This window comes from Orcinus orca, chromosome 2, assembly GCF_937001465.1.
Source record: "Orcinus orca chromosome 2, mOrcOrc1.1, whole genome shotgun sequence".
Lineage (NCBI taxonomy): Eukaryota > Metazoa > Chordata > Mammalia > Artiodactyla > Delphinidae > Orcinus > Orcinus orca.
In genome coordinates this window covers 189484986-189511573 of record NC_064560.1, presented here as the reverse complement: position 1 = coordinate 189511573, position 26588 = coordinate 189484986, and the positions used below count along the sequence as shown (strand labels likewise).

General features: G+C 47.4%; 1 protein-coding gene across 2 annotated transcripts in view; it reads left to right on the top strand.

Moving 5' to 3' along the window:
* The window catches only part of FBLN5 (fibulin 5), an 88750-nt gene that overhangs the window by 3140 nt on the left and 59022 nt on the right, over positions 1-26588 (top strand). Inside the window, exons 2-5 of one of the 2 annotated variants that reach the window (XM_033418883.2) lie at positions 2737-2944; positions 6457-6511; positions 8659-8710; positions 12499-12753. In XM_033418883.2, coding sequence (XP_033274774.1) covers positions 2928-2944; positions 6457-6511; positions 8659-8710; positions 12499-12753 — 379 coding nt within the window. In that variant the 5' untranslated portion in view covers positions 2737-2927. Of the gene's footprint in view, positions 1-2736; positions 2945-3039; positions 3467-6456; positions 6512-8658; positions 8711-12498; positions 12754-26588 lie in introns of those variants that run through there. The other variant, XM_033418878.2, reaches the window with a different exon arrangement.

Sequence of the window (26588 nt, the reverse complement as noted above, 5' to 3'; positions counted from 1 at the left end):
GAATTTTATTGGAACTCTTATTCTCTCCCCTCTTCTAACCCTACAGTTTTAAGGTGGGAGCAATCTCTGGTCCAAGATGGGTCTCTGGACAGTTTTGCTTTCAAGGCTCTCCATTTGCTCATGTAGAGAACAGTCATACTGATTTCCTCTCCCTCCTTATCCTTCAGAAGGGTTGATAGTATAAGTGAAGTAATGGACTAAGTCATTTAAAACTCTTCCTAGGGACTTCCCTGGTGGCACAGTGGTTAAGACTGTGCTCCCAATGCAGGGGACCTGGGTTCGATCCCCAGTTGGGGAACTAGATCCCACATGCATGCCACAACTAAGAGTGCCCGTGCTACAACTAAGGAGCCCACGAGCTGCAACTAAGACCCGGCACAACCAAATAAATAATAAATCTTTTTTAAAAACACCAAAAAACAAACAAAAAATACCTCTTCCTTACCCCACCAAAGAGCTGTACACAAATAGAGTATATTATTAAATTAACCTCATATTTTGAATAGGTACAAAATATGGTACATGGTACACAATTCAAATTATAGTAAAAGGTGAGCAGGGAAGGGCTAATTCTCCTCTCACATCTCTTCCCCAGCCGCCTACCCAATTTCCTTCCTAGGAGGCAAACAATGCTAACAGCTTCTCCTGTATCCTTCTGGAGAGGTCTTCTCTATACACATGCAAGCAAGAACTTGTGTATATACATTATTCTCAAACGGTGGCATGCTTTACACACAGCTCTACAACTTATTGTTACACTTATTAATGTACTACTTTGATCGATGTGAAATTGCCGATATTCTACAATTTTGACCTACAAAATTTATTGCAAGTCTTTCAATACCAGCCCATAAGGAACTCCTTCAGTCTTTTTCTTTTTTAAAATAAAGTGTAACATACATAAGACTTCACAAATCTTAAGTGTACACACCCCTGTGGAACCAGCATCCAGATGAATAATTAGAATATGACCAGCACCCAGAAGGTCCTTTGTGCCCCCTCCCAGTGACTACCTCATTTTGACTTCTGTATCAAAGGTGTCATCCGGTATGTGCTCTTATATGTCCACTGTTTTGTGTTGGGTTGCGCAATAGTCTATTTGGGGAAGTCCCTTACTTTAACCCTATCGATGCCTAATTGATGGATAAGGCTCTTTATACTCTTTTTGCTATTCCAAGCAATGGGAGCAAGGAATAACCTTGTAAATATAATATATTTTTAAAATATTTTATTATGGGAAACGTACAACACATATAAAGTAAATAGAATAGTATAATAGACACTCAGCTTCAACAACTATCAACAGTTTGCCTTTCTCGTTGAATGTATTTTCATAAGTAGGATTCCGTTTACTTTCCAAAAAAAAATGCCCTTTAGGAAGGCTAAATATGCAGACTTTGGAGGCTCAGCAGAATCAGTGAATAGCTGTGTGACCATGGGGAAGTTACCTAACCTCTCTTAACCCCCTCCAGTACAATGGAGGTAATAATTCCTATCATGAGGAGAAAGGACCTCACCAGTGCTTTCCCAGCTGGAGGTAGGGCTGTGTTGTGGAGTCCAAAGGAAGGTGCAGGTGGGGAAGCAGGGGCCTGGACTACTGCCAATCCATTTTCATCTTTTAAAGAATAGTGTCTTTGGTCAGATTTCATTTGATAAAAAGGGATCTAATGCTTTAAAAAAAGGAAAAGAAAGAAAGAAAAAGAAATAGTGTGAAACCACCAATACAACAAATATAAAGGACTTACCAAAGAGCTTTTGTTATTATTATTTATCCATCATTCTGGTTTCCCTGACTGTCCTTTTGTCTTTTCAAATCACCTTGTTACTTGTTAAAATCACTTTCAAGCCAAGGGACATTTTTTTTTTCAATTAAAAATGTTTGTCCAGCTTTATTGAGATATCATTGACATATAACATTGTGTAAGTTTAAGGTGTACAACATGTTGATTCGGTCCATGGACAATTCTTAAAGCAAGAACAGGCCCCCGAGAATCAGGGCCTGAGGGCGGGCCTGGGAGAGTGTCCTCCCCAAGGTTTGCATTGCACAAGCTGACGTCCTGAATAAGTGTCAGCCAATTTCCATCCTCCTCCTCTTTCCCATCCCCTCAGGCTCCCCACCCCTTCTTCTGGAAAATTGTGAGTCTCCTGCCACTTACCCCAAGCCTCTGCTTCATTGGGTCTGGTTTCCCAATAAATCAAAAGACTCTAGTCCCTGTCGCTGTGTTTGTCATGAGTTCAAGTTCTTCCTCTCCCAGAGGGGAATAACTTTCATGGGTGTCCCAATGCCATGACCAAGTGCAGATGCTCTGGATCCCCACCCCCGCCTCAGCCACGACCGCCCAGCCTGGGGACCTCCTCCCCGGGTGGGAAGTAAAGGGTCAACAGGTCCTCCCAGCCGCCCCCTCCCCCCGCCGCACCCCACCCTCCTGCACTTGCCGGCCAATCGCCTCCCGTAGAGATGCTGGGAGCCTGAGTGTGGCTGCGCTGCCGCCCGGGAAAGGGCTCTCCTCCCAGCACTGAGCACTTGGTCCTGGCAGACGCCCCAAGATTGTTGTGAGGCGTCTAGCCAGTTGGTGAGTGCTGTAATCTGAACCAGCTGTGTCCAGACTGAGGCCCCATTTGCATTGTTTAACATACTTAGAAAATGAAGTGTTCATTTTTAACATTCCTCCTCCAATTGGTTTAATGCTGAATTACTGAAGAGGGCTAAGCAAAACCAGGTGCTTTCTCTGTCAGCTCTCCAGTGGCTCGGAGGACCCAGGCTCTCCCCTTGTCCTCTCCTCGCCTCGCTCGTCCCCCCTGGAATAAAAGTATCGGCGAGCCCCACAGGCCCAGAGAAGGCCGAAGTTCAGGAACTGCTCCGAGGGTCCCGCGCTGAGAGCTCTCCATCTTTTCCCCCTTGCTTCTCCTGCCCACGCGTCTTGGACATGCCAGGATTTAAAAGGTACGTTCTCTTCTCCGGACTTTTTCCTCCAGGGTCTGGAAACCTTACTGCAAACCCGATGGGTGGAAAATGGCTATGGCCGTGATTCAGGCTGTGTCAGGATGTTGGAAAAGGCATTAGCTAGTGATGCAATGATATTGTTAATTGTAAAAAGCTGCGCCTCTGTAATTTCCATCTTGAAGCCTTCTTTTGGGAGTGGGTATTTTATAAGACAGTTTCAGAAGCCAGCATCCGACAGAGGTCGGCAAAAATCTCAGAGCCTGATTCTTTCTTTCTTTTCCGAAAGGGCAGCAAATTTGTGTGCCGTTTAAATTTTTTTTTAAGTTTTTTTTTTTTTTAATTTGAGAGATCAATTACTAGTTCACTAGCAATTATTTTGCTGCATCGGCTGTTGGACAAGCGAACGGGCTAGCTGCACATCCCGGGGCTGGATTTGCTCTATGTCTGTGTGGGATTCTCAAAGGGCATGCGACCCAGAAGTCTCGAGCCAATGAAAAGTGGGGACTGCAGACAGAAATGCATGTAAGCAAACATTTTGATATTCCTTAAGGAAATTGAAGTTCCAGTCAAGTGAGCGTTAAAGCTTAAAGAATTTTATCTAGATTACATCTGCAGTTTTTATCCAGCGCACTCTTGAAAACGTAGCTGCTTTAGACAAAGTGTGTGTGTGTGCGTGCGTGCGTGAGTGTGTGTGTGTGTGTGTGTGTCTGTGTGTCTGTGTGTGTGTGTGCGTGTGTGTGCTGAAAACGAAGCTGTAATCCTGTCATCCTGGATCGGGGACCAGCACTTCTTGAACAGACAGCCCTGAGATTCAGTTGGTCCCCCACCTCCATCCCCACGTCCACCCCCACCCAGCTTTCCTCCACTTGAGGATGGAGCCCAAAATAGGTGGACCCACCTGCTTTTGAAAGTTCCGGGGACCAGTTATGAACATCAAAGGATCCCCAAAATTCTTATAGTTAATTAATTTTGGAGTTTTCTAGAGTTTTTCATGACAAAGTGCAGCTATGGGTGACGCTGTGAGAGCAGCAATGCTTGGATGTTATGTCATTTTTGGGAAACCGTCTCAGTTAAGCCTGGAGCTTACTTGGCCCCCAGGCCCCAGCTGTGGCCCTTGCAGGAGGCCGGGCTTGAGATGGGCTTTCTCAGAGGAGACCTGTCCCTAGCCAAAGAGGATTGCCCTCTAGCCAAAGGGAGTAGGGGAGGTGGGGTAGGGGGAGAAATGGGTTAGCATGCCTTTTCCACTAGGTCTTGAAGTCCACTGCGTTGTCAGCCTGTCCTGTCTCCAACAAAAACGAGACAGGGTTTTATAACCAACCGAAAGGAAACTTCATGTGAAGAAACAGGAAAACGTTGAAATTCATAATATACAGCCTGGAAAATAAATTTGTTATTGTTCTTTCATTCCTTCCAGATATAAATCTGGCTGTTGTGAATATCAAAAAGCCCTGGGATTTGGCTCTGCACTTTATAAGGTCAGAGCTGTCTCCAGTGTTCTAGAATCTGGCTCACACAGGCACTCAGATGAAAGGAAAACTTGTGGGCTTCCAGGGTCTTTATTCTTTGGATTGAGGACTAGATGAAGGAAGTGGGCTTGCCTCTCCCAACACCACATTAGAGTCCTGTTTCCTCTGGATGTCACCTTAATTCTGGGGCCCTCCAAGTACCCCAGCGTTGCTGATTCATATGCGCCTTCTGTCATGGATTGAGTGAGTTTTGCAGTCTATTGAACGCTCTTTTTCTGAAGGGAGGGATTGTCAAGTGAAGGTATACATTGACAGTAACAGGTCACTAAATCCAACCAGGTGCCAGGTCCACTGAATTACTGAAGAAGCCTTTGAGATCACCTCCTCCAGGAAGCCTTCCCTGACCTTCCATTCCCTACCCGCAGCCTGGCTCTCCTGGCACTCAGTGGGCATTTCTATCAGTGCCCTAACCAAAGGGTATAGACATTGTTGGTTCACGTGGCTCCCCCACCAGCTCTCCAGGGCAGCATCTGGGTCATAGTTTTGTAGTTTTTCTGCCTTCCTAGGGTCCCTGCTCACAGCTAGTAACTACTCAGATAAACCCCTGTTGAACTCAATAATAACAGCACCAAATAAAGCTCTGTATTTGCATAGATTTTTTTAACCACCTTAACAATTTTCAAGTGTCCAGTTCGTAGTGTTAAGTACATTCACAGTGTTGCTCAGTCAACCTCCAGAACTCTTTTCATCTTGAAAAATTGAAATTCTATACCCATAAACACCTCCCTAATCCCTCCTCCCCCTGCCCCTGACACCCACCATTCTGCTTTCTGTCTATAATTTTGATTGCTGTCAATCCTTCATATAAGTGGAATCAAACAGTATCTGTCTTTTTGTGGATGGCTTATTTCACTTAGCATAATGTCCTCAGGGTTCATCCATGTTGTAGCACTTGTCAGAGTTTCTTTCCTTTTTAAGGCTGAATAGTATCCCATTGCATGTATATAACACATTGTTTATTCATTTGTTGATGGACACTTGGGTTGCTTCCACCCTTTGGCTATTGTGAATAATGCTGCTATGAGCATGGGTGTACAAATATCTGAGACCTTGTTTTCAATTCTTTTGTATATATACCTAGAAGTGGGATTGCTGGATCATATAGTAGTTCCATTTTTAATGTTTTGAGGAACCTCCAGACTGTTTTCCATAGTGGCTGCACCAACGTACATTCCCACCAACAGTGCACAAGGGTTCCAGTTTCTCCACACCCTCACCAGCTTTTGGCTTTTTTGGTTGTAGCCGTCCTGTTGGATGTGAGGTGGTATTGATTTTTTATCTTTAAAGCTAATTGGCGACCGCGATTTTGTTGGATAGCAGCTGGTGAATGATGAAGAGTAGAAATCGCAGGATCAGGGCTCGGTGGCTTATGCAGAAACACAGTTTATTGACACCTCCTCCTAAGTGTCAGCTGTGCTCCTTCTTGGGGCTGCCCAGGTCCCCGCGTCCTCTCCTCCATCAGAGTCTGTGTGAGGCGCACTCTGGGAGCACGTGCGTTCCTTCCCCCTGACATCTCTGTTCCATGGAGCTCACGTGCTTCACGTTTGTACTTTCCTTTCCTCTCATCATCCGAGGGCACGACGGCTTCTTCACACTGTGGTCATTTCAGAATGAAGATGTTCAAAACTCAGGCAGGTCCCCTGTGTCAGGAGTAAAGGCCAAGCGGCTGGTGAATACATTGTTAATACCATGGCGGTGGGCGTTAGATTTGGAGCAGCAAGACCCTTTATTTATAAAAATGCCACCGAACACATTATCCCAACATATGAAACCAGTGGAGGGGGCACGGTTCTGTTTGGGGTGGTTGGGGCATCTGGAGTTTCCCCGGCCTCTCTGGAGCATCGCCCCCCATCCCCCTGCCCAAAGACAAGCACAAGGTGAAGTCATCATTGTAAACACACAGGCAGCGCGAGAGGCACGTGTTACCCCAGACCTGGGTCCTGGGAGCATCCTGAGCACTTATATTGACTTCTCGCTCCTCCACAGGATACTCACTGTGACCATTCTGGCTCTCTGTCTTCCAAGTCCTGGGAATGCACAGGTAAGACTTTTATTTTGTTACTTATCAGGAAGTGTGTTAAAAACCAGGGCGAGGGTGTCCAGCCACGCATTGTGTTGTTTACCTAAACCGAGCTCTTCATTGTACAGAGATTAAAGCTGGGGCTCAGGGAAGTTGAGACTTGCCCCCGGTGACATAGTATATAAGTGGCAGGGCTGGACCTCGGTGTCCTGGTTCCCAATCCAAGACTCTTATAATCAGATCATGCTGCCTCATTTCTGTCCCTTTGGTGGGGCTGGGGGTCTTGACTTAGTGTGTTAAAAAGTCAAGCGTGTTCTAGTGTTTCTGGGCAGTGGTGCCCCTTGGGTGCCTGCGTGTGGCCCACGTGGGTGTGTGTGGCCGACATGCAGTTGTGAGGCATCTCAGCGCCCAACCCGTGAGGACCCACCTCTGGCCCGGACCCCTGGGAGGAGCGTGTAGGGGGAGCTTGGGCTCCTGGGTGGCTGTGCAGAGAAGCCTGCACCATCCCTGACTTTACAAAGTGACGGTTGTGTCAGCCCTTGAGAAATGTGGACAGATCCCTCCTGAGGAGCTCAGGGCAGCCCCTCTGCATCTCTAGCTCAGAAATGAGAGAAGCCCCACCTCTGAGCAGGGCTGAGGGGCCATGTAGTCAAATGGAAATGCACATTCATTTGCATGAACATATAGAAGACATTACAAAGTCACCAACACAGCCTCTCTAACAGTGGGTTACAGCTCAACAGTTCAGAGCCCTGAAATGGAACCAACAAAAATCTCACTAAGTAGACTGATGGTCTCCCAGACTTTCAGGGTATAGGAGGGAAATCTTAGAATTTCAATTCATATTTATTTTGATCACACCCTTTAAATGTTTTTTCCCTTCATATTAAGAATTTTGAAATATATTTCATTGGAGGTGGAAAGAATCTTGGGAAGAGTACCAAAGACTTTTAGACCTTGGAAGGACCTTGGCGTCCTCTGATCTAGCTCTGTGGTGACAGTTAACATCTAGATCCAGAGAGGGCGCGGGTTATAGTATAGTGTTTATTGCACTGTAGGCACTTTACATGCACTAACAATTTAGTCCTTACAACCACTCAGAAGTAAGTAGTATCCTCTCCATCTTACAGATGAGGAAACTGAGGCATAGAAAAGTTATGCAGTGAATAGGGGCTAGAGTGAGAATTTGAAGCCAGGCAGTGGGCTTGAACCCATGCCTGCATGTAGTTGGTGAGCCAGGGCTGCAACTCGAGTCTCTTGGTTTCCTGAACTTCGTGGCACTACCTCCTGGCTCATCCGCTCCATTTCTTTGGCCTCAAGGCCCCACTCCCAGGAATGCAGGCTAAATCCATCATCTCCACAAACCAGCGCATAGCTCAGGGAAGTTGAACCCCATAAACCATAGGGAAGGGACCCCCACGGGCAAAACCACACCTCCTTGACTTATTCCTATAACATGTCAGCTCTAGGGGTGATTGTTGAGCCCATGAGATTTTTCTAAATGCATGAAGTTGTAACTCAAGTTGTATGTGAAGCCTGCAGCCCTCAGGGACTTTTGAGACCTGGCGGTCTCTGGAAGCATCTCATCTTTGTGTAATTGTCTTCCTGAGGTTAAAATGGAAGAATTTCCCCAATTCTATTTTTCTTAAAAAACTGACTACATCACTGTGCAGATTTATTTTACACACAGACCTCGTAATCAGGTCGAGGATTTCATGGGGGGCGAAGAATTCATGCCGGGCGCTGCAAAGGGGTTAAATAGCACCCAAAGAAAGAGAGTGGTTGCCCTTAAAAGCAGTCCTATCCTCTCTCAGAAAGGGCTGAGCACAGGGCAAGCCTCACTGGGCAGATCAGATGCGATTAGTATTGCTCTTCATGACCAGAGCAGGGAGAAGTCCCCATAACCATCTGCTAAAAATGGGCGTTCTGAAGCAATGATGCAGGGGCTTAAAAAGTAATGCTAAAGTGTAAAATGATTGTAAGAAAATACCCAAAAAAAGGGACAAATAGAGGTTATAACACAGATGTTAGTATTATAAATGCCTTGTTTCTTTACCCATTTTCCATACCTCCTGTGATGCAGTTAGAATACTTTTATAGTGAAAGAAAAAAAAGAAAGGTAAGTAAGCAGAATGACCTCTCCTGTTTCTCTCTCTCCCTTCCTGCAGCAACAATGCACTAACGGCTTTGACCTGGACCGCTCATCAGGACAGTGTTTAGGTAGGAGGCCACTGAAGATCCTTCTCTGGGTGGGGTGCAGGGACAGCCCAATCACAGGACCATTTCTGTCTCAGCCGTCACTCAGTATTGTCAAATCTGTATCAGCCTTGCCCATGGAAGAAAACAGTGCCACGGGATGGTTGACATCAACGACACCCTTCCATTGATCACCTTCTTTGTGCCTGGCACTGGGTAAGCCCTGCGACAGGGCAGAGATGAGGAAGAATTGATCCCCAGCCTCAAGGAGCTCTCCATCTGTATCAGTTTCCTAGGGCTGCCTTTACAAATGGCCACAAGCCTTAGTGGCTTAAACAACACAAATATATGATCTCACAGGTGCACAGGTCAAAAGCCCGATGGGAGTTCTACCAGGCTAACATTGAGGTGATGGCAGGGCAGTGTTCTTTTCTGGAGGCTTGAGGGAAGAATCCACTTTCTTGCTCATGCATATTGTTGGCAGAATTCAGTTTCTGTTTTTTAAAAATTGAGATGTAATTGACATACAACATTGTGTAAGTTTAAGGTGTGCAATGTGTTGACTTGATACACTTATATATTACAATGTGATGACCACCGTAGCTTAGCTCACACCTCCCTCACATCACATAATTACCATTTCTTTTTTGTGGTGAGAACATTCAGGATTTACTCTCTTAGTATTTTTCAAGTATGCAATACAGTGTTGTTCATTATAATCACAGCAGTGTGCATTATTTCCTTCCAGTTAGAAGTTATCTTCTAACTGGAAGTTTGTACCCTTACATCTCCCCATTTCCCCCACCCCCCAGCCCCTGATAACCACCATTCTATTCTCTATTTCTGTAAGTTTGGCTTTTTGGATTCCACACATAAGTGATATCATGTAGTATTTGTCTTTCTCTGTCTGCCTTATTTCGTAGCATAATGCCCTCAAGGTTCTTCCGTGTTGCTGCAAATGGCAGGTTTTCCTTCTTTCTCATGGCTGAGTAATATTCATATGATTATTATTAATATTATATTATTCATATGATGATAATATTAATAATATCACATCTATCTATCTATCTATCCATCCCAAATCTTTATCCACTGATGCACATTTAGGTTGTTTCCATATTTTGGCTGTTGTGAATAGTGCTTCAATCAGCATGGCAGTACAGATATCCCTTCAAGATTCTGTTTTCATTTCCTTTGGATATATACCCAGAAGTGGAATTGCTGGATCACATGGTATTTCTAGATTTAATTTTTGGAGGGACCTCCACACTGTCTTCCATAGTGGCTGCATGGATTTACATTCCCAGAGAATTCAGTTTCTTGTGGTTGTAGGACTGAGGCCCCTGGTTCCTTGCTGGCTGTCGGCTGAAGGCCTTTCGCAGTTTCTAGAGGCCACCCTCTTCCTTGGCTCGTGGCCCCCTCCTCCATCTTCAAAGCCAGCAAGTTAAGTCCCTCACATGTTTCTGTTGCCTCATTTCTCTGACCAGTCCTTCTGCCTCTTCTTCTACTTTTAAGGATTTGTGTGATTTCACTGGGCCCACTCAGATAATCCTAGAGAATTCCCCCATCTCAAGCTCTTTTTTTTTTTTTTAAGACGATTATTATTATTTTTAAGAGAACCCTTTTTAAAAAAATTTTATTTATATTTGGCTGTGTTGGGTCTTTGTTGCAGCCCACCAGCTTTCTCTAGTTGTGGCTACTCTTTGTTGCAGTGCACGGGCTTCTCACTGCTGTGGCTTCTCGTTGCGGAGCACGGGCTCTAGGCGCGCGGGCTTCAGTAGATGTGGCATGCAGGCTCATAGTGTGGCTCACGGGCTCTAGAGCACAGGCTCTGTAGTTGTGGCGCACGGGCTTAATTGCTCCATGGCAGGTGGGATCTTCCCGGACCAGGGCTCGAACCCGTGTCCCCTGCATTGGCAGGCGGATTCTTAACCACTGTGCCACCAGGGAAGTCCCCATCTCAAGGTCTTCTGATTAGCAACTTTAATTCCATTCCATCCATACCTAATTCCCCTTTGCCATGTAACCTAATGTAGCCACAGTTTCCAAGGAAGAGGACAGACATTTTGGGGCTGTTCTCCAAGTGCTCCCTCTAGTGGGAGAGGTAGGTCTAGATGGAGTAAACTGTACAGGGTAGAATAAAGTCACTGTCAAGATGAGGTAAAAGCAATCAGTCCTGCAGAAGTAGGGGAGAGAGTGATGCCTTACGTCTGAGGTCAATAAAGAAAGCCTTCACTGAGGTCACATTTGAATTGGGTATTGAAGGATGAATAGGATCCTGAGAAATAGCATCCCAGGTAGTGGGAACAGCATAAGCAAAGACCAGGGCATTGAAAAGACATTCAGAGTATAGACTAGTTTGTTGTGGATGGAGCATAGAGTATAGAAAAGGAATAAGGCTCTCCCCTCGGGGATATATTTACCTTTTTAATGATATTTGATTTAGGCCAAATCATTTGTAGTCTCTGAGCTTAGTTAGGGTTGAAAAGAATGATGGGTGGTGGGGAAAAAGCCTTGCCTTGGAAGCTCTAGGCTCATACTTTGACTTAAGGTGAAGGGGGTTGAGAATGTGCCAAGGGATGCAGAGAGGGACGGCAGCCGTCTTTTGTGGCCCACCAGTTTTAATGACGCTTTCAGGCTTACAGTTAGAAAATGGGACTCCACGCTTCCCTTTCCCGAGGCGGGAGTTGGCACGAGTCTCTCAGATGAGGTGGCTGGAGTGAGCGGTCAGGGTTCAGGCCTCTCTCTCCCAGCCTCCAGCCCCACATGGAGCAGACCCCAAGGCTGGTGGGAAGCCCCGGTGCGGGGGGTCAGGGCAGCTGCTCATGCTGGCGCCTCAGTTCAGGCCTCCGCTGTCCCTGGCCCCGCAAGGCTGATTTTCTAGAGAACCTACCCCCCTGCCACTCCCACACCCCGCTCTAGACACAACAAGCAGAGCACCAGCCTGGCTGGAAACGGGCCCTGTTTGTTGGCACGGTGTGAGCCGAGTCTCAAGTAAGTCTCTGCTTTCCTAATAAGAAACTAGCTCTCGGCCAAGCCTTGTCTTTCTGGATGCAGCGGACTCTTTCTCCCCGCCCAGCTGTTATTTGGAGTAGAAGTGGGTACAATTATTAGGTCCGTCCCAGCATTTTCCGAGTGTCATATGGACACAGATGTTTTTAGGTGGTACATCCACAGGTAAACAATCTTTATTTTAATAGTTATATATTTATTTTTACTTACCTTCTATCTTTGATCATTGATAGGGTTTTTTTCATTTGCTGTCGTGATGTAAGATGAAAAAAATATGTTTACTTGGGTTTCCTTTTTCTTCCTTTTTTTTTTATGTGGCCCATTTTTAAAGTCTTTATTGAATTTGTTACAATATTGCTTCTGTGTTATGTTTTGGTTTTTGGGCCCCAAGGCCTGTGGGATCTTAGCTCCCTGACCAGGGATGCAAACCCACACCCCCTGCATTGGAAGGCGGTGTCTTAACCACTGGCCCGTCAGGGAAGTCCCCACTTGGGTTTTCAATGTGGGTTCATTTAAGAGAAAAGTATTAAGCATGTGACAGTACAGGTTTTGGTAGCTGTGACCCAAACATCATGATGATGGTATTTGATGGCTGACGTTTGGGTGACACTTGTCAGTTTGATTCAATTCAGCCAATATTTGAGGAGTAGCTGCCAGGCCCAGCCCTACATGTTTGGGAGCAGATGCTGGTAAAGAGTGTTTGGGTGTCCTTCATGGCGTTCTTGGTACAGAGCTCTGCTGAAATTGGCACCGTGTGGCCAAGGGGCCACTAACGCCTGTCCTTTCTGTGGCCCTTGCAGATATTGATGAGTGCCGGACCATCCCCGAGGCCTGCCGAGGAGACATGATGTGTGTTAACCAAAACGGCGGGTATTTATGCATCCCCCGAACAAACCCAGTGTATCGAGGGCCCTACTCCAACCCCTACTCCAACCCCTACTCAGGTCCGTACCCAGCAGCTGCACCCCCGCTGTCAGCTCCAAACTACCCCACGATTTCGAGGCCTCTCATGTGTCGCCTTGGATACCAGATGGATGAAGGCAACCAGTGTGTAGGTGAGTAGCCCAGCGTCCTAGGCTTCCTCTCCATTGGTGAAGGCATCGTCCTAGTCTAGCAGGTCAACCCCAAATGGGAAGTCAGTTCCCATGCAATGAACCAGTGAAACAACCTACGTGGTACACGGTTCTTTCACTCTTAGCAGCCTGTGTCTCTGGGTACCCTCCCACCCAGGGAGGAGTTTAGTGTGCTGTCTTATTGATAGTCCCCCAGAAAGCCAATTTGTTTTTTCTTTATTTTCATCTATCTATCTGTCTATCATCTATGTATCTATCTATCGATCTATGTATCTACCTATCATCTATCATCAGTCTGTCATCTATCTATTTCTATCTATGTCTATCTGTCTATCAATCATTCATCTATGTATCTGTCTATCTGCCTTTAGATCATATCTATCATCTATCTGTTTGAAGACCAAGGTCATGTTTTCTCTCTTCGATAACAAATATGTCTGGTCAGATGCAGTAAGTGAATCCCAGAGAGAAGCTCTAGAAAGGACCAGCTTTCTAGGGGCTTCAGCATTACTCACCCTCGAATGGAACGTTTGCTCCTGAAACAAAAGAAGACTTGAGGGCCAGGGCCAACTGTTCTGGAAAGAAAGTGGGGTCCTTGGGTGGGGACCAGGGTTCTTTTGACCAAAAGGAGCCTCGCTGATGGGAGCTCATAGCAAGAGTGGACCTTGGGGAGGAAGGAGACGCCATATGCCATGATGTCCCCAGGCTGTTGGCAAGTGGTATGACAGGTGCCCTGGTAGGCACTGGTGCTCTGTTGGCCAGTGTGGCCTTGGTGGAGGTTTACCTGGGATCCTCCCTTGTTGCTTCAGCTTTGGCTGGACCAAAACTTTGCAACTGCCTCCAGCTTTGGGAGATGGTCTAGAGTGATGATGGCTGCAAAGCTTTTGATCGTGCACCCCATCTGCAAAATCTTTCTGAGCCTGGACCCTTACTATATGCATGTTTATAAATTACATGCATATCCTGTTATTGTAATATGGTTGGAGGAGTGTAAAGTATATGTAAGAAATAGAAAAATTTAAAGGATCTGATCAAAATAAATATGAATTGAAATTCTAATATTTCCTTCCTATACCCTGAAAGTTTGGTAGACCATTAGTCTACTTAGTGAGGTTTTTGTTGGCCCCATTTCAGGGCTCTGAAGTGTTGAGCTGTAACCCACTGTTAGAGAGGCTGTGTTGGTGATTTTGTAATGTCTTCTATATGTTCGTGCAAATGAGTGCATTTCCATTTGACTACATGGAAATAATATGCAAACAAGTATCTCTCAGAGCTAAAAGGGAAAATTGGATACACCTTAACTAAACTTCTCTATTCTTACTGGTCTCAAGGGGTGTGTGTGTGTGTATGTGTGTGTGGGGGGGGGCGGGGAGCTGGCCGAGGGTCACTTTGAACATAGATAAGTGTTCATGGGAAAGAGTAGACTGAATGAAGCCGTGGACTGAAGCACTGGTGGGGAAGATAGTAACGTACTTCCTTAGAACCTGTAGAACAATAGGCCGCTGTAACTGGCAGGGACTTTAACAGTCTTTAACTGCAGCCTCTTCCTTTTATAAAAAAGGGAGTGTGGACTCCACCAAGTTAGGTACTTACGGGAGTCCAGCTCTCCTGACAACCAGCCCACATTTTCCTAACTCGCCCATGTGACCTCTCTCGTTCGGGAGAAGAGAAATGATCCCGAAGCAAATGCAGAGAAAGAGAGGTTGGGGGTGGGGTGATGCTCTTCCACGATGTCCTGTGGGGCTGGACAAGCTGAGTGACCATGTGCACGTCTGGAAGTGAGGAAGGGGGTGGAGTGAGCCGCCGAGTCACTCCAGGGTTTCGGGAGGGGCTTCGGATGGCTGTAGGGCTCCCTGATGTCTTGGGCAGTCCTGCAGGCCCCTTTTGGGGAACAGCCTGGAATGGCCACAGGGCTCTCTGAAGCACCCCCCTCCCTCCCACAGCCCTCTTTCCAGGATCCCAGTGCCCTCGAGAATAAGACGCAGCTGGGAACCCTGTTTATCTCCTGGTCCCTGTGACGTCATGCACTTTTTTACAGGCCCCCAACCTGTCACACGGGGGATGTGGAGTCTTCATAATGGCCCTTTTGTAAGGAGAATACGATCCAGGAACCCTAGGAGGACTGGCACCCGGCCCGTCCACTTCCAGAAAGTTCAGTCTTATGCATTCATAAGTCCCGGGTTCCTTCCAACCTCCCTTCACCCCACCCTGCCTTTTCTGGTTTACACAGGTCCTTCTGGGCATTATGAGAGGGGAAGTCATGGGGAGGGGGCCCCAGAAGGACGGGAACAGGGATGAGAGAGGCGGGCCTGGGAACAGGCCACAGGGAAGCAGGGCTCAGAGACGGGGAGGGGGAGAGGGGGGAGGAACCAAAGGAACCAAGACAGGGACATTGTTGAAAGGAGAAGCAGGTGATTGGGGTCGTCACTGCCAGAGAAGGAGTGTCCCTTTTTCCCAGAGTGTAGGTCTGATCCTGGGGAGGAAGCTGGAGTAAGCAGCTCCAGTGTGATGGGGAGAATTGGGAAACGCTTCTAAAACTTGGGTGTTCTGCGAGGGGAGGACCACATCTCCAGGGGGCCTTCTTCTCCTCTTCCTCTTCAATGTAGAAAATAATCAACGACAGTGATGATGGCAGCAGTAGGAATAAAACCAAACATGTAGTGCTGCGTGCCAGGATCTTTACCTGAATGAACATGTTGAATCCTCACCACAACCCCTGCGGTAGGACTATTGTTGTTCCTGTTGGCCCTGAAGCACAGAGAGGTTAAGAATCTGTCCAAAGTCACACAGCAAGTGAGGGGCGAGCCAGGACTTGAACCCATTCGGGCTCTGGATGAGGAAACTGAGGCTCAGCGAGGTAAAAGTTTGTTCAAGCCTCTCAAGAGTCAGTCCTGGAGCCATGATGAAAAACTAGGGCCTTCTCTTGCCTTGTTTTTTTTGTAAATAAATTTTTGTTCTGTAAAACTTTGAACCTAGACAAAAGCAGAGAGATCATTATGAGCACTTGTCTACTTTTCACCCAGTTTGGTCATTCTCAACACAGACCCACTCTCATTTCTTCTTTACTCTGACCCAGTGGATCAATTTAAAGCAAATCTCAGGCATCAAATCATTTTATCCTTAAATACTTCAGAATGTATCTCTAAGAGATAAAGCTTCTTTAAAAAATCATAGTCACAATACCATTATCAAACCTACAAAATCAACAATAATTCCTTTTTATCATTAAATATCTGGGTGGGATTCAACTTTCCTTGGTCATTTCGTAAATGTCCCCTTTCTATTGTTTTCTTTTAGAATCAGATCCAAACAAGGTCTACAGATTGCATTTGGTTGACAAATCTCTTAACTATGTCTTAATCTTCTTTGTCTCTCTTACCACGTATTTGTTGAAGAGGCTGAGTCGTTTGTCCTGTAGAATTTCCTGCATTTGGGATATTGCTGCTTGTGTTGTCGGTGTGGTATATAACGTATTCCTTCAACCCCTCTACTTTTCCGTAAACTGGTAATAGTTAAATCTAGAGACTTGATCCAGTTGAAGTTTAAAGTTGGGGGCCAACTGTTTCCTATGTAGTGCCCTTGCTCTTTTGTCCTTTCCATGCCCTGGTTTCTTCCCATAAACTGTAAGTAAGTCTGCCTTAAAAAAGCAAGTGGACACTTTTCACTGAGGTTTTACTCTTTCTGGGTTTTGGACCCACTTTCAAGGTAGCAATTTCCTGCCTTGTCCCCTGCCTCTGCAGGCTGGGCCGGGCCAGGCTCAGAGCCCGGGTCCCTTGAAGCCCTGAGCTTCCTTGTTGACCTCTCTGTTTGGTGTTCCACTTGGGAGGTGACTAGACCCTGCTCTTTCTGGAACAAAGTTTGGCCTCAGATTTGAGTCCACAAGCCCTGAGATGTAAATCTGGATCACTCAGGACCTTTGACGCAGGCAGTAATCCAAGAATTACAGTTCAGGAACCAAGAAGGTTTTTGTCATCAAGAAAACTGGCATCTTGGCTTGTGGGTGCTCAGCACCAGGGCAACTTCCATGAGGATGGTGGACCCATGGCTGGTTAGACTGTGTCCCCCAGATGCTGGCCCCTTGGGCGATCTGGTGGTCAGCATCTCAGACGATGGAGAGCCAGATAGACATGGTTACTGGCAAAGAGGAAAGGGCTGTTGCAGGAAAGGCAGGATGCTGTGGCGTTAACAGTGTTGGTGCTGAAGACTCAGGGAGGGGTGAGCTGAGCGATTGGGCCCCTGGGATTTGAACCCCCATTGAGGAACCTTTCTATCATCATACTGCCTCTGAGAATAGGACCTCTGGCTAGGGTCCCTGAATGTTAATGCCACTTGTTTACGCGTATTTGTCCCGTTTGGGGCTCGACTCGTCACCACTCTGGGTGGACATTCTTCGTTCTGGCTTTGCTAATCAGCTTGGCGCAGTGTCAAATCTAGGGACTCCACCAATAACTGATGCTCGTGAAATGTTTCACAACTGAGAAAGCAGTCCTTTACTAGAGCCGCGCTACCCCAGGGACTGAAGGAATTCCTCTGGTCATTTGTGAAGTTACAAGCAATATCTTTATACTCCCTCCTGGCCTGGGGTTTTCTCATTGATCAAAGTGCCTGAGCGGGCAGAGAGGAACACAAATGGATCCTTTTGGAAGATGAATGGCATTGGCCTGAGGCTTTCTCTTGAGTTATTTTTCCTGAAAGCCGGCCAATGTGTATTCAGTCACTGTTTATAGAGCACCTCTTTGGTGCCAGGCTCTGGCTTAGGCACTGAGGGGGCAGGGAGTCTGGGCACAGCCGTGGGGCTGTCTTCAGAGCTTACCGTCAAGGAAGGGAGATTAGTCACGGAACAAGCAGCCTCTGGGACAGGACATCAGTAAGAGCTGAACTCTGATCCCAGAGCAGCTGTGTACCAGGTGGCCTCTGATTGATTCCTGAGAATTTCGAAGAGAAGGCAGAGATGGGAAGGCCGTGTGTGCTGGAGTGGAGAGGGCTGGAACTGGGAAGCCAGCCAGGCCTTGATTCTCACCTTGGTTTGGCCACTTCCTGGCTGTGAGACTGGAGCCTCAGTTTCCTCATCTGTAAAATGGGTACAACAATGCCTACCGCACAGATAACTTGTGGAAATATCTTGCCCGGTGTCTGCATGGAGTATCACGTGGTAAATGTTAATTGAGAAAGATCTAGGGTCTTGAGATTACCTGTGGAGAGTCATCGAGTCTGAAAATGTAGTTCTTGAAAACTTCTAAAATGACCTAAAACCGAGCGTGGTACTCGCCCACCTTGCAGACCTTGCTGGGCTTTGCCCAGTTCAGTGCTTAATGAGACTTCAGTCAGATGCTTCGAGATGCCGGCAAAGGCTAGGTTTATTTAATTGCGGAACAAAACAATTAACCACCCAGCAGGTAAGACAAGGGCAAGAGTGCTTGGATGGGGCAGCCGCCTGCAGGCTTTTCTTCTTACTTTTTTAACACAGGTTTGAAACCAAGTCCTCTGGATGAGACCGGAAAGAGAGCACAGGAAGCAGAAACCACTCGGTTCTTTAGCTGCTAAAGGCATCAGGACCAGGCAGGCCTGGTGAGGAGGGGGACCCAGGATTGAGGTGGGACACAGTCAGGTTTGCTCAGATGTCCCTGTGAACTGGGCCTCAGCAAGCCAGTTCCCATGCGGCCCCCCCACTCAGGTTGTCCCATCTTGCTTCAGGTCTCTCCCGATCATTGGCTGGGACGGTGAGCAAGCAGCTCAGCCTCTCTGAACCTGTTTTTCCATCTGTAAATAGGGATGACAGCATTAACTATTAGTGTAGGATATTTGTGAGAACTCAATGAGATAGTGCATGTGCCTGGTCTAGTCTGGAGGCTGGCTCTCAGTAAGGGTTAATAACAGTGAGTTGTTACAATGTTATTTTTACTGTGTCAGATCTCATCATTCCGTGATGAATTCTCCTACTCCAAACCCCTAGTCCTGTTATTCTGTTATTGTTTATTCTTTCCTCTGGGAATCAGACTTAAGAATGCAAGGCTTTTGGAGGGTTGAGGGTTGAATTCTCACCGCTTTCAGTGTCAGGGGTTGGGGTTACTTGTGCTTCCAAGGAGAATGCAGCAGAGAAGGGGCTCCAGGAGGTTGTTCACAGCAGCTCTTCTTAGACATGAATGTGCCCCTGAGTCACCTGGGGAAATGCAGAATCTGACTGCAGGTCTGGTCTGGGGCCCGAGGTTCTGCCTTTTGCAGAAGCTCCTGGATGATGTGATCCTGCTGGTCCAGGAAGGCTCTTGTCCATCTGTCTACTCTTAGATAGGCCTGCATTTAAAGAAAGGTAGAAACTTTATTTTTTAAATGAAATTCCCATATTATATATATGAATCTGTTAGAAGAATGTATTACTTTTGTTTAAAAACAAAAACAAAAAATCCAAAAGAAATGTTTTTAAAGCCTAAATTGAAGCAGCATGCTGTAGTGGTAAAGACAGGACATCAGTAAGAGCTGAACTCTGATCCCAGAGCAGCTGTGTGCCATTAAGAAAGTCACTTGGCTTCTCTGGCCTAAGGTTTATTATCTGTAAAAAGAAGGGATTAGGGGGTCTTAATATGGGGTCTGTGGATGGAATTTAGGGGATCCATTTTCATCTTTTTTCTCTACTAACTTCTAATGAAATTTAGTATTATTTTTCTTTATAGAGGCAGTAAGCCACAGGACTCTTAGCAATACCTGTGGCAGTATTAACAAGAGAAACACAGATATTTATACATCACATTACAACTGTACCAGTTATTCTGACATATTTTGAAGTTTTTGATGTATTTTGAAATATTATTTTGAAGTATTCTCACTTACCGTTACTTGAAAATTGTAGGAGATATTAGACCTGCTGTCCAGTCTTGTCATTTCTAATTTTTGTCACTGATAAAGAAGCGTGTATATTACTATACATATTACATATATGTTTAAAAAATATTTGATAACTGTCTTTCAGTGTAATTGGGTTCTTTCATAATCCTGTGAACTTAATGTATGCAATTAAAAACATTATTCTGAGAAAGGGTCCATGGCTTCATCGGTCTGCAAAACGCATTCCCTGGACCAGATGATTTCTTCAATTCCCAGTCCTTAGGAAAGATAATGTTTGTGTCCAGACAGCCTGGGTTTTCTGTTAACTCGCTCTCACCTGGATCACTCGTGATGTGGTCCTTCTCTACTCGTGTGTTTCAGCCAGCCCACACGCTTGGTGATATCTTCTGCTAGGACCGTGTCAGTCCTCCATTTATGAGGAAGCCCGAACCACCCACAGTTGGAGCCACCCACGGGGACTGGCCCCGGCCTGCGGTGAGGTCCAGGGCACTGGCCAGCCTCCGCGCTGGGTGGAAACCCACTGTGGGGCACGCCCGGCCCTGGGTGCCTTTGTGTGTGGAATAGGCACTTCCCCACTGCCTAGCGTGGCAGTTTTCTCAATGAGCCACAACTTTTTCTTGGCTCTCACCTTATGTTCCTTGGTCTGGTCGTGTTCCTTTTCAATATGTTCCATTCTGGGATTAGCCAGTTGTGTGTGAAGAGCAAGTGTGGGGATCGCAAGAGGATGGAGAAGCGGGAACTTTGAGCAGCAGCGCGATCCAGCTTTGCTTTGGATGGTCCCAGTGAAAGCGGGTGTTAAGGCCAGATCTCCAGAGAGCCCCTGCTGGAGGGCCACTGCAGCCCGTTCAGCCACGTGTGCTTGAAATTAGTGGGAGGTGCATGTGATGATGCTTCTCAAAGAGGCACGGTGGTTCTGGATGTGTGGGAAGGTGTCTGTACCTCCTCCTTTGTCGTCAATACTGGTTGTAGATTTCTTTTCAAAGATCCTTTTGACGCAGGGGGGTGAGCACACCACTGGAAAACTTGAGAGCAGAACTGCTCGCATAGGTCCTGCGCCCACCTTGGCAGCCTCTGCGGGAGCTCTGCGTGGCTCTGCTTTGCGTGTGTGCATGGCGTCTGCGGCTCCTGCCCCCACCCCAGCGTGATGCAAGAAACAGTGATCTGGGAACTCTCTGTGCTATTAGGAAAGGATTAAATGAAATAAAGAAGTACAAATACCATATGAAAGCAAAGTATCAGTGTGTGGAGAGTGTGTGCATGCGTACTGATTGAAAACCATATGAAACTGATCAGTATGGTCAGTTTCAAAATCAGTATGAAACTGATTAAAACCATAAATTAGGAATCGTATTTAATGTTGCCAACAACAGCCTCAAGCAAATATCATCTGCGAGGCCCAAGTTATAATATCTGCTGTTACCCAAAGAAAGGGGATCTTTGTTTTCTCAAAGGCCTGGAAGGAGTCGGTGACTAGGCCAGGGAGTGGTGGAAGGCAGTTGGATGCGTGGGGAGAGCGTGGGCTCTCGATTCAGAGATGCTGGGGTTCGAACCCCACCCCTGCACAGGTGCCTGGCTCCGAGCGGTAAACCCTTTGAGTGGCCTATCTACCAGATGGGATGATAGTACTTGTTTTTAGCAAAGGATGTGCTGAGTGTCTGATAGTCCTGTCTGCAACCGCTAAGCAACAGCTGCTGTCACTCTCCCTACCCCTTCCCGGAGGGGCAGCAACTCTGTTGCGTCATATCTTGCCAATCCCTGCCCAGCCACAGGGGCAGACGGGGCAGGTGCTTGCTGGCAGCTTATCCCAGGTGGGGAAGTTTGAGGAGGGAGAGGGAAAGGGGAGGAATTCCCTGGCGGTCCAGTGGTTAGGACTCTGTCCTGCCACTGCAGGGGGCACGGGTTCGATCCCTGGTCAGGGTAATAAGATCTCGCATACCAAGCAGTGTGGCCAAAAAAAAAAAAGAAGGCAAGGGAAAGGCACCGCCTTTGGGTTTGCGACCACGCGCTGATTCTTCTCCCCGGCTCCACTCAGCCAGAGGGCCTGCCTTTGAGCTGTTCTCTGGGGCCCTCTTACCCCTGGGGGTGTCTAGGAGGCAGATGGGTACATTCATTCTCTTCCTTTGGCTGCCAGCCTCTCTGGACACATGGACACGCAGACAGACAGACTCCAGGCCACGCTGGCCGAGCAGGCAGTGACTGGGAAGTGCTGGTGGGCTAGTCTGACCCGTCATCAGAGAGACCCCTGAGTCAGATGACCCCCGAGCAGTCTGGCTGGTCTCCCACTTGGGGGCAGAAGGGCCGCGGCTTCCTGGCATGCCCCAGGTGTGTGACAGAGGGCAGGCCGGTGCCCACGTGCTCTCACCAGGGCGTGGGTGTTGGGAGTTGGGACTGTGGCGGGAGGGTTCCTTGGACGCAGCCACTGCGCCAGCATCCACTGTTTATCCTCAGCATCCAGCAGCGTGAATTCTCAATAAGCTATTGACAACTAATGAATGAATGAGTGAAGGGATGAATGGAAGGAGAGTGTGGGCACCGTTCAACTCAGGCGAGTGGGGGTACCTTCACTCACTTCCATACTCGGTCTCTCATCACCCCTCAAAGCCCACCCCCTCGACCGGCCCCCACTGTGCTGAGTGCCAAGGGAGGACCAAGATAACCAAGCGTGTCTCTGTTCCTTGAACGCCAGGGCCGTGGTTACTGTGTGTGCCCCCGCACCCGGCATGCTTCCTTGGACCACCGGCGCTCAGTGGGTGTTGAACTGAATTGAATTTACACTGTAGCTGAGGGGCTGATGGGAAAAGATGCTTGTGAACAGCCATCTGTTCAGACTGATTTACAAAGAGACCCACCTCCACCACCCTTTCCGCTTTGGGCTGTGCCACAGGGGAAATCTGTGGAAGGCTGTGTTCTTTCCACCTTGGACCTGCGACTTTGTTTCTCTGCCATGGGAGGGATTGGCTCTCAGGGATCCGCCTCCAGCCAGGGTCAGCTCCTCGCAAAACTCCAAGGGGCTCCATTCAATTGTATGACACGCTGTTGGCATCCCCTGGAGCCCAGCAAGCGGCAGGAGGTTCCTGTTTGCCTTGGAAACAGAGGTGCATGCTTGGGGAAGGGTCCCCGGGCCATCTCCTTGGGGGCTGGCAGGGAAAGGACATTCACAGGATTCCTTCCCTCCAGAGAGACTCAGACATCAGACTGGATGTTAAGGACTGACCTCCCATTCCCCTCGGCTTGTCGGAGCCGGGCCAGAGGGGAGATGGGGACAGCCAGCCCTGGGCCCTGCCCCAGGCAGCCAACATCCACAGGCTCCAGGGGACGCGGGCGGGTCGGGCTGGGAGGCGATGAGGCGTGGGGGACTTGTCAGTGTGAACTGACTTTCCTTCAAGCTAAAACATGTGCAGAAACCCAGCCAGAGTTGATTTATGAGCCCCACATATTTCACAGGTCTTAACGCATCCCCCAGGAATCAATGAGGTCAGACAGAACAGACTTTGCGTCCGGAATCAGTATGAAATTGGCATTTTCAACAGTTCCCATGGGAAGCAAGGGATAATAATTTAAGGGAGATTGTATTAAATATTGCAAAGACACAAAAAACCTGGACTCTGCTTCATTCCCGTTGGGGAGAAAGACAAGTCATCTGTTTTCTGCATCTGAGCTGGATGAGGGGTGGCCATTTCTGCTGAAGCCACTGTGACCAAAATGAAACATGATGGGAGGGGGGGCGCTAGGGCGGGCGATGAACTCAGAGCCAACTTAGCAGTGACCACAGCATCCTGTACTGTGTCCTCTGCTGCATGCTCTGTAACAGTGATAAATAGACATTTGTGATTATTTATTTAATGTCTGTCTGTCCAGCAGGAACTTTCTGTCTTGTTCACTGTTGTATTTTTAGCACCTGATAAGTATTTGTTGAACAAGCAGAAAAGCGACATGCAGTGAATCGTATGTAGTGTTCAAATGAGTGAGAGAAACTGATTACACCTCAGGTACAGTTGTCCACATAGATTAATGTATTATCATTAATGGACTTCATTCGTTTATCCTTTCCATGCTGGGGTCTGTGCTGTTCACACAAAGATAAATCAGGCATCATCAGTACCTTCGGGAATTCACAGTTTCTTGCCAGGAGTTGAGGTAGGTTGGTAGGACGTAGGGAGCCCAACACATACATAGTTATAGCCCGAGGTAATGGGACAGCAGCCAAAGCAGGTACGAGGCTCTCTGTTGGCCCTGGCTGCAGTGATCACAGAATCCTTCCATAAGGACAGGTGTTACACATCTGTGCATCCATTTGATTATACACGTGTTCACTGAGCACGTCTCCGTGTCAGACACTGCCAAGTGCTGCGAGGGAATCTAAAGATGAATAAGAGCTGGTCCCTGCCTTCAGGATCTCACAGCTGAGCAGATGTGAGTGAGAGTTGGGGAAGGGTGGGTGCCCATAACTCATCAGTGTCTTTACATGAGCCGGAGTGTGAGGGGTGGTGAGAGCAGTATGGCTGGGTGCTGTAGGGGTGCCCGCAAGGGATAGAGATTCCGCTCTGGCAATGGATATGATGGCCTCTAAGTCAATGTTTGGAGGCTTGAGTAGAATTTTCATGTGGGAGATGGTGAAAGGCTTTCTGGGTTGAGGGTACAGCCTGGGCAAAGACATGGAGGCCAGAAGCTTCACGGCACATTGAGGACTACTGGTGAGGACCAGCCTTGGTCGTGAGCCCATTGGTCACCTGCCCATTTACGACAGCCAGTGCACGGCTGCAGCATGGACATGGGGTGGGGTCGGGGCAGCCGTAGAGTGAGAGATGAGGCTAAGGAACTTGGCAGGAACTTGGCATGGACTTGAATGCCATGCCAATCTCTTGGACTCTGTTCTGTAAACACTGGTTTTTAAGTGGTGTCTTGACATCTGTTTGAAGAAGATTCCTGGTTTAGGAGCCCAGGAATTAAATCACGACTGGGGTCTTGATTTAATCTCATCACTGCAACAAACTCAGTGGGGGGTCGTGGCTCCTTTTCCCTCTCTTTCGGGGCTCCATTTCCCTCTCTTTCGGGGCTCCATTTCCCCATCTATACAAGAGGGGCCGCACCACAGTCTCCAAGGCTCCCTCCAGCCCTGACCACTCAGGATGTGGACATGCTTGTGACTACTAGGTGAGGGTACCTTCCGGAGGCAGGTAGATTCTAGAGATAGTATCTTTTCACTGGAGGCAGTGATTTTGCAGTAAGTCTAAACTAATGATTGGACCGCCTCTAAGGATATCACCTCCATGCTCTCTAAGGGTCCTGCTTGGAGCCTTCTTTTAAGCTTGAGGCAGAGATGAGCCCTTTTTTGAGTCCCTCCAGGAAAGGGGCATCAGTGGATGGTGATGAAATTAGCTCTGACTGTGATGATAGCACATGGCCTGGTCCTGTAAGAAATCTGGCGTTGCCTTTATAACACCTGGGGAGAATTTGCAAGCAGCCGGAGCAAAACACAAATTCCTTGCGAAGCCAAGAATCTTCTTAGATTGACCAATGGGCTAAGAATGTAAGAGTTCCACAATCAGACCTTTCTGGGAAATCCTGCACCTCAGACCTAAACAGACCCTTTTTAAAGGATTGTCTCAATCTCATTTAGCTCTAGAGAGCAGGAGCTGGCCCAGGACCAGGTGGTGCTGGCCTGTGGTCTGATGGCTACTCACTGTGGGAAGCTGGATCCTATAGTTACATCCTTAAGGGACTCCCTTAATTATAATAATTCCCACTTGAACACTGCCTCTCGCTTTTCCAAATGCTTTCGCATCCACTGAATTCTCAGACAGCCCAGTAGGCAGGCTCAGGATCGTTTTCCCCATTTTAGAGAATACTTGGAAGGGCTCTGTGACTGTCCCAATATCCCACAGTTTATCCGTGGGAGAGGTCAACCAGAGTGTAGACTTGCTGACTTTCAGACCCTCCTCCTCCCGTAAGATGGGCCAGATGCTCTTTACTGATCACAGGCTACACTGGCCTCCTTTGTCTTCTCAAACAGAGCATCCCTACCCCAGGGCCTTTGCACTTTCAAGTCCCTCTGTTTGGAACTCTCTCTGGTTCATTCTCTTTCAGGCTTCAGCTCAGTAGATGATACCTTCTTAAAGAGCCTGTCCCTGACCAACCTGTCCAAAGTCACCCTGCAATCATTCTCCATCACAGCTCGTATCATTATTACTTGTCCCAAACTTGAGAGTATGTAAAGTCATCTGGAGGGCTTCAAACACAGATTGCTGGCTCCCACCCACAGAATTTCTGATTCAGTAGGTCTGGGGTGAGGCCTGGGCTTTCAAGTGATGCTAATCCTTCTGGTCCGGGACCTTACTTTGAGAACCACTGATTGATGACTATCTTTTTTTTGTTTTTTGTTTTTTTTTTGCGGTACACGGGCTTCTCACTGTTGTGGCCTCTCCCGTTGCGGAGCACAGGCTCCAGACGCGCAGGCTCAGCGGCCATGGCTCACGGGCCCAGCTGCTCTGCGGCATGTGGGATCCTCCCAGACCGGGGCACGAATCCGTGTCTCCCGCATCGGCAGGCGGACTCTCAACCACTGCGCCACCAGGGAAGCCCGATGACTATCTTTTAATTAAATAGTTTTATTGAGGCATAATTGACATGTAACATTATATTAGTTTCATGTGTACAGTATAATGATTCAATGTATATATCGTATCCCCACAATAAGTTTAGTTAACATCCATCACCATACATAGTTAAAAAAATTTTTTTTCTTGTGATGAGAACTTTTAAGATCTACTCTCAACAACCTTCAAACATGAAATACAGTATTGTTAACTATAGGCACCATGAGGTATGTTACATCCCTATGACTTATTTATTTTATAACTGGGTATTTGTACCTTTTGACTCACTTCACCCATTTTGTCCACCCCTACCCCCTACCGATCTGTTCTCTGTATCTATGAGCTTTTTTCCCCTTAAGAGTCCACATATAAGTGAGGTCT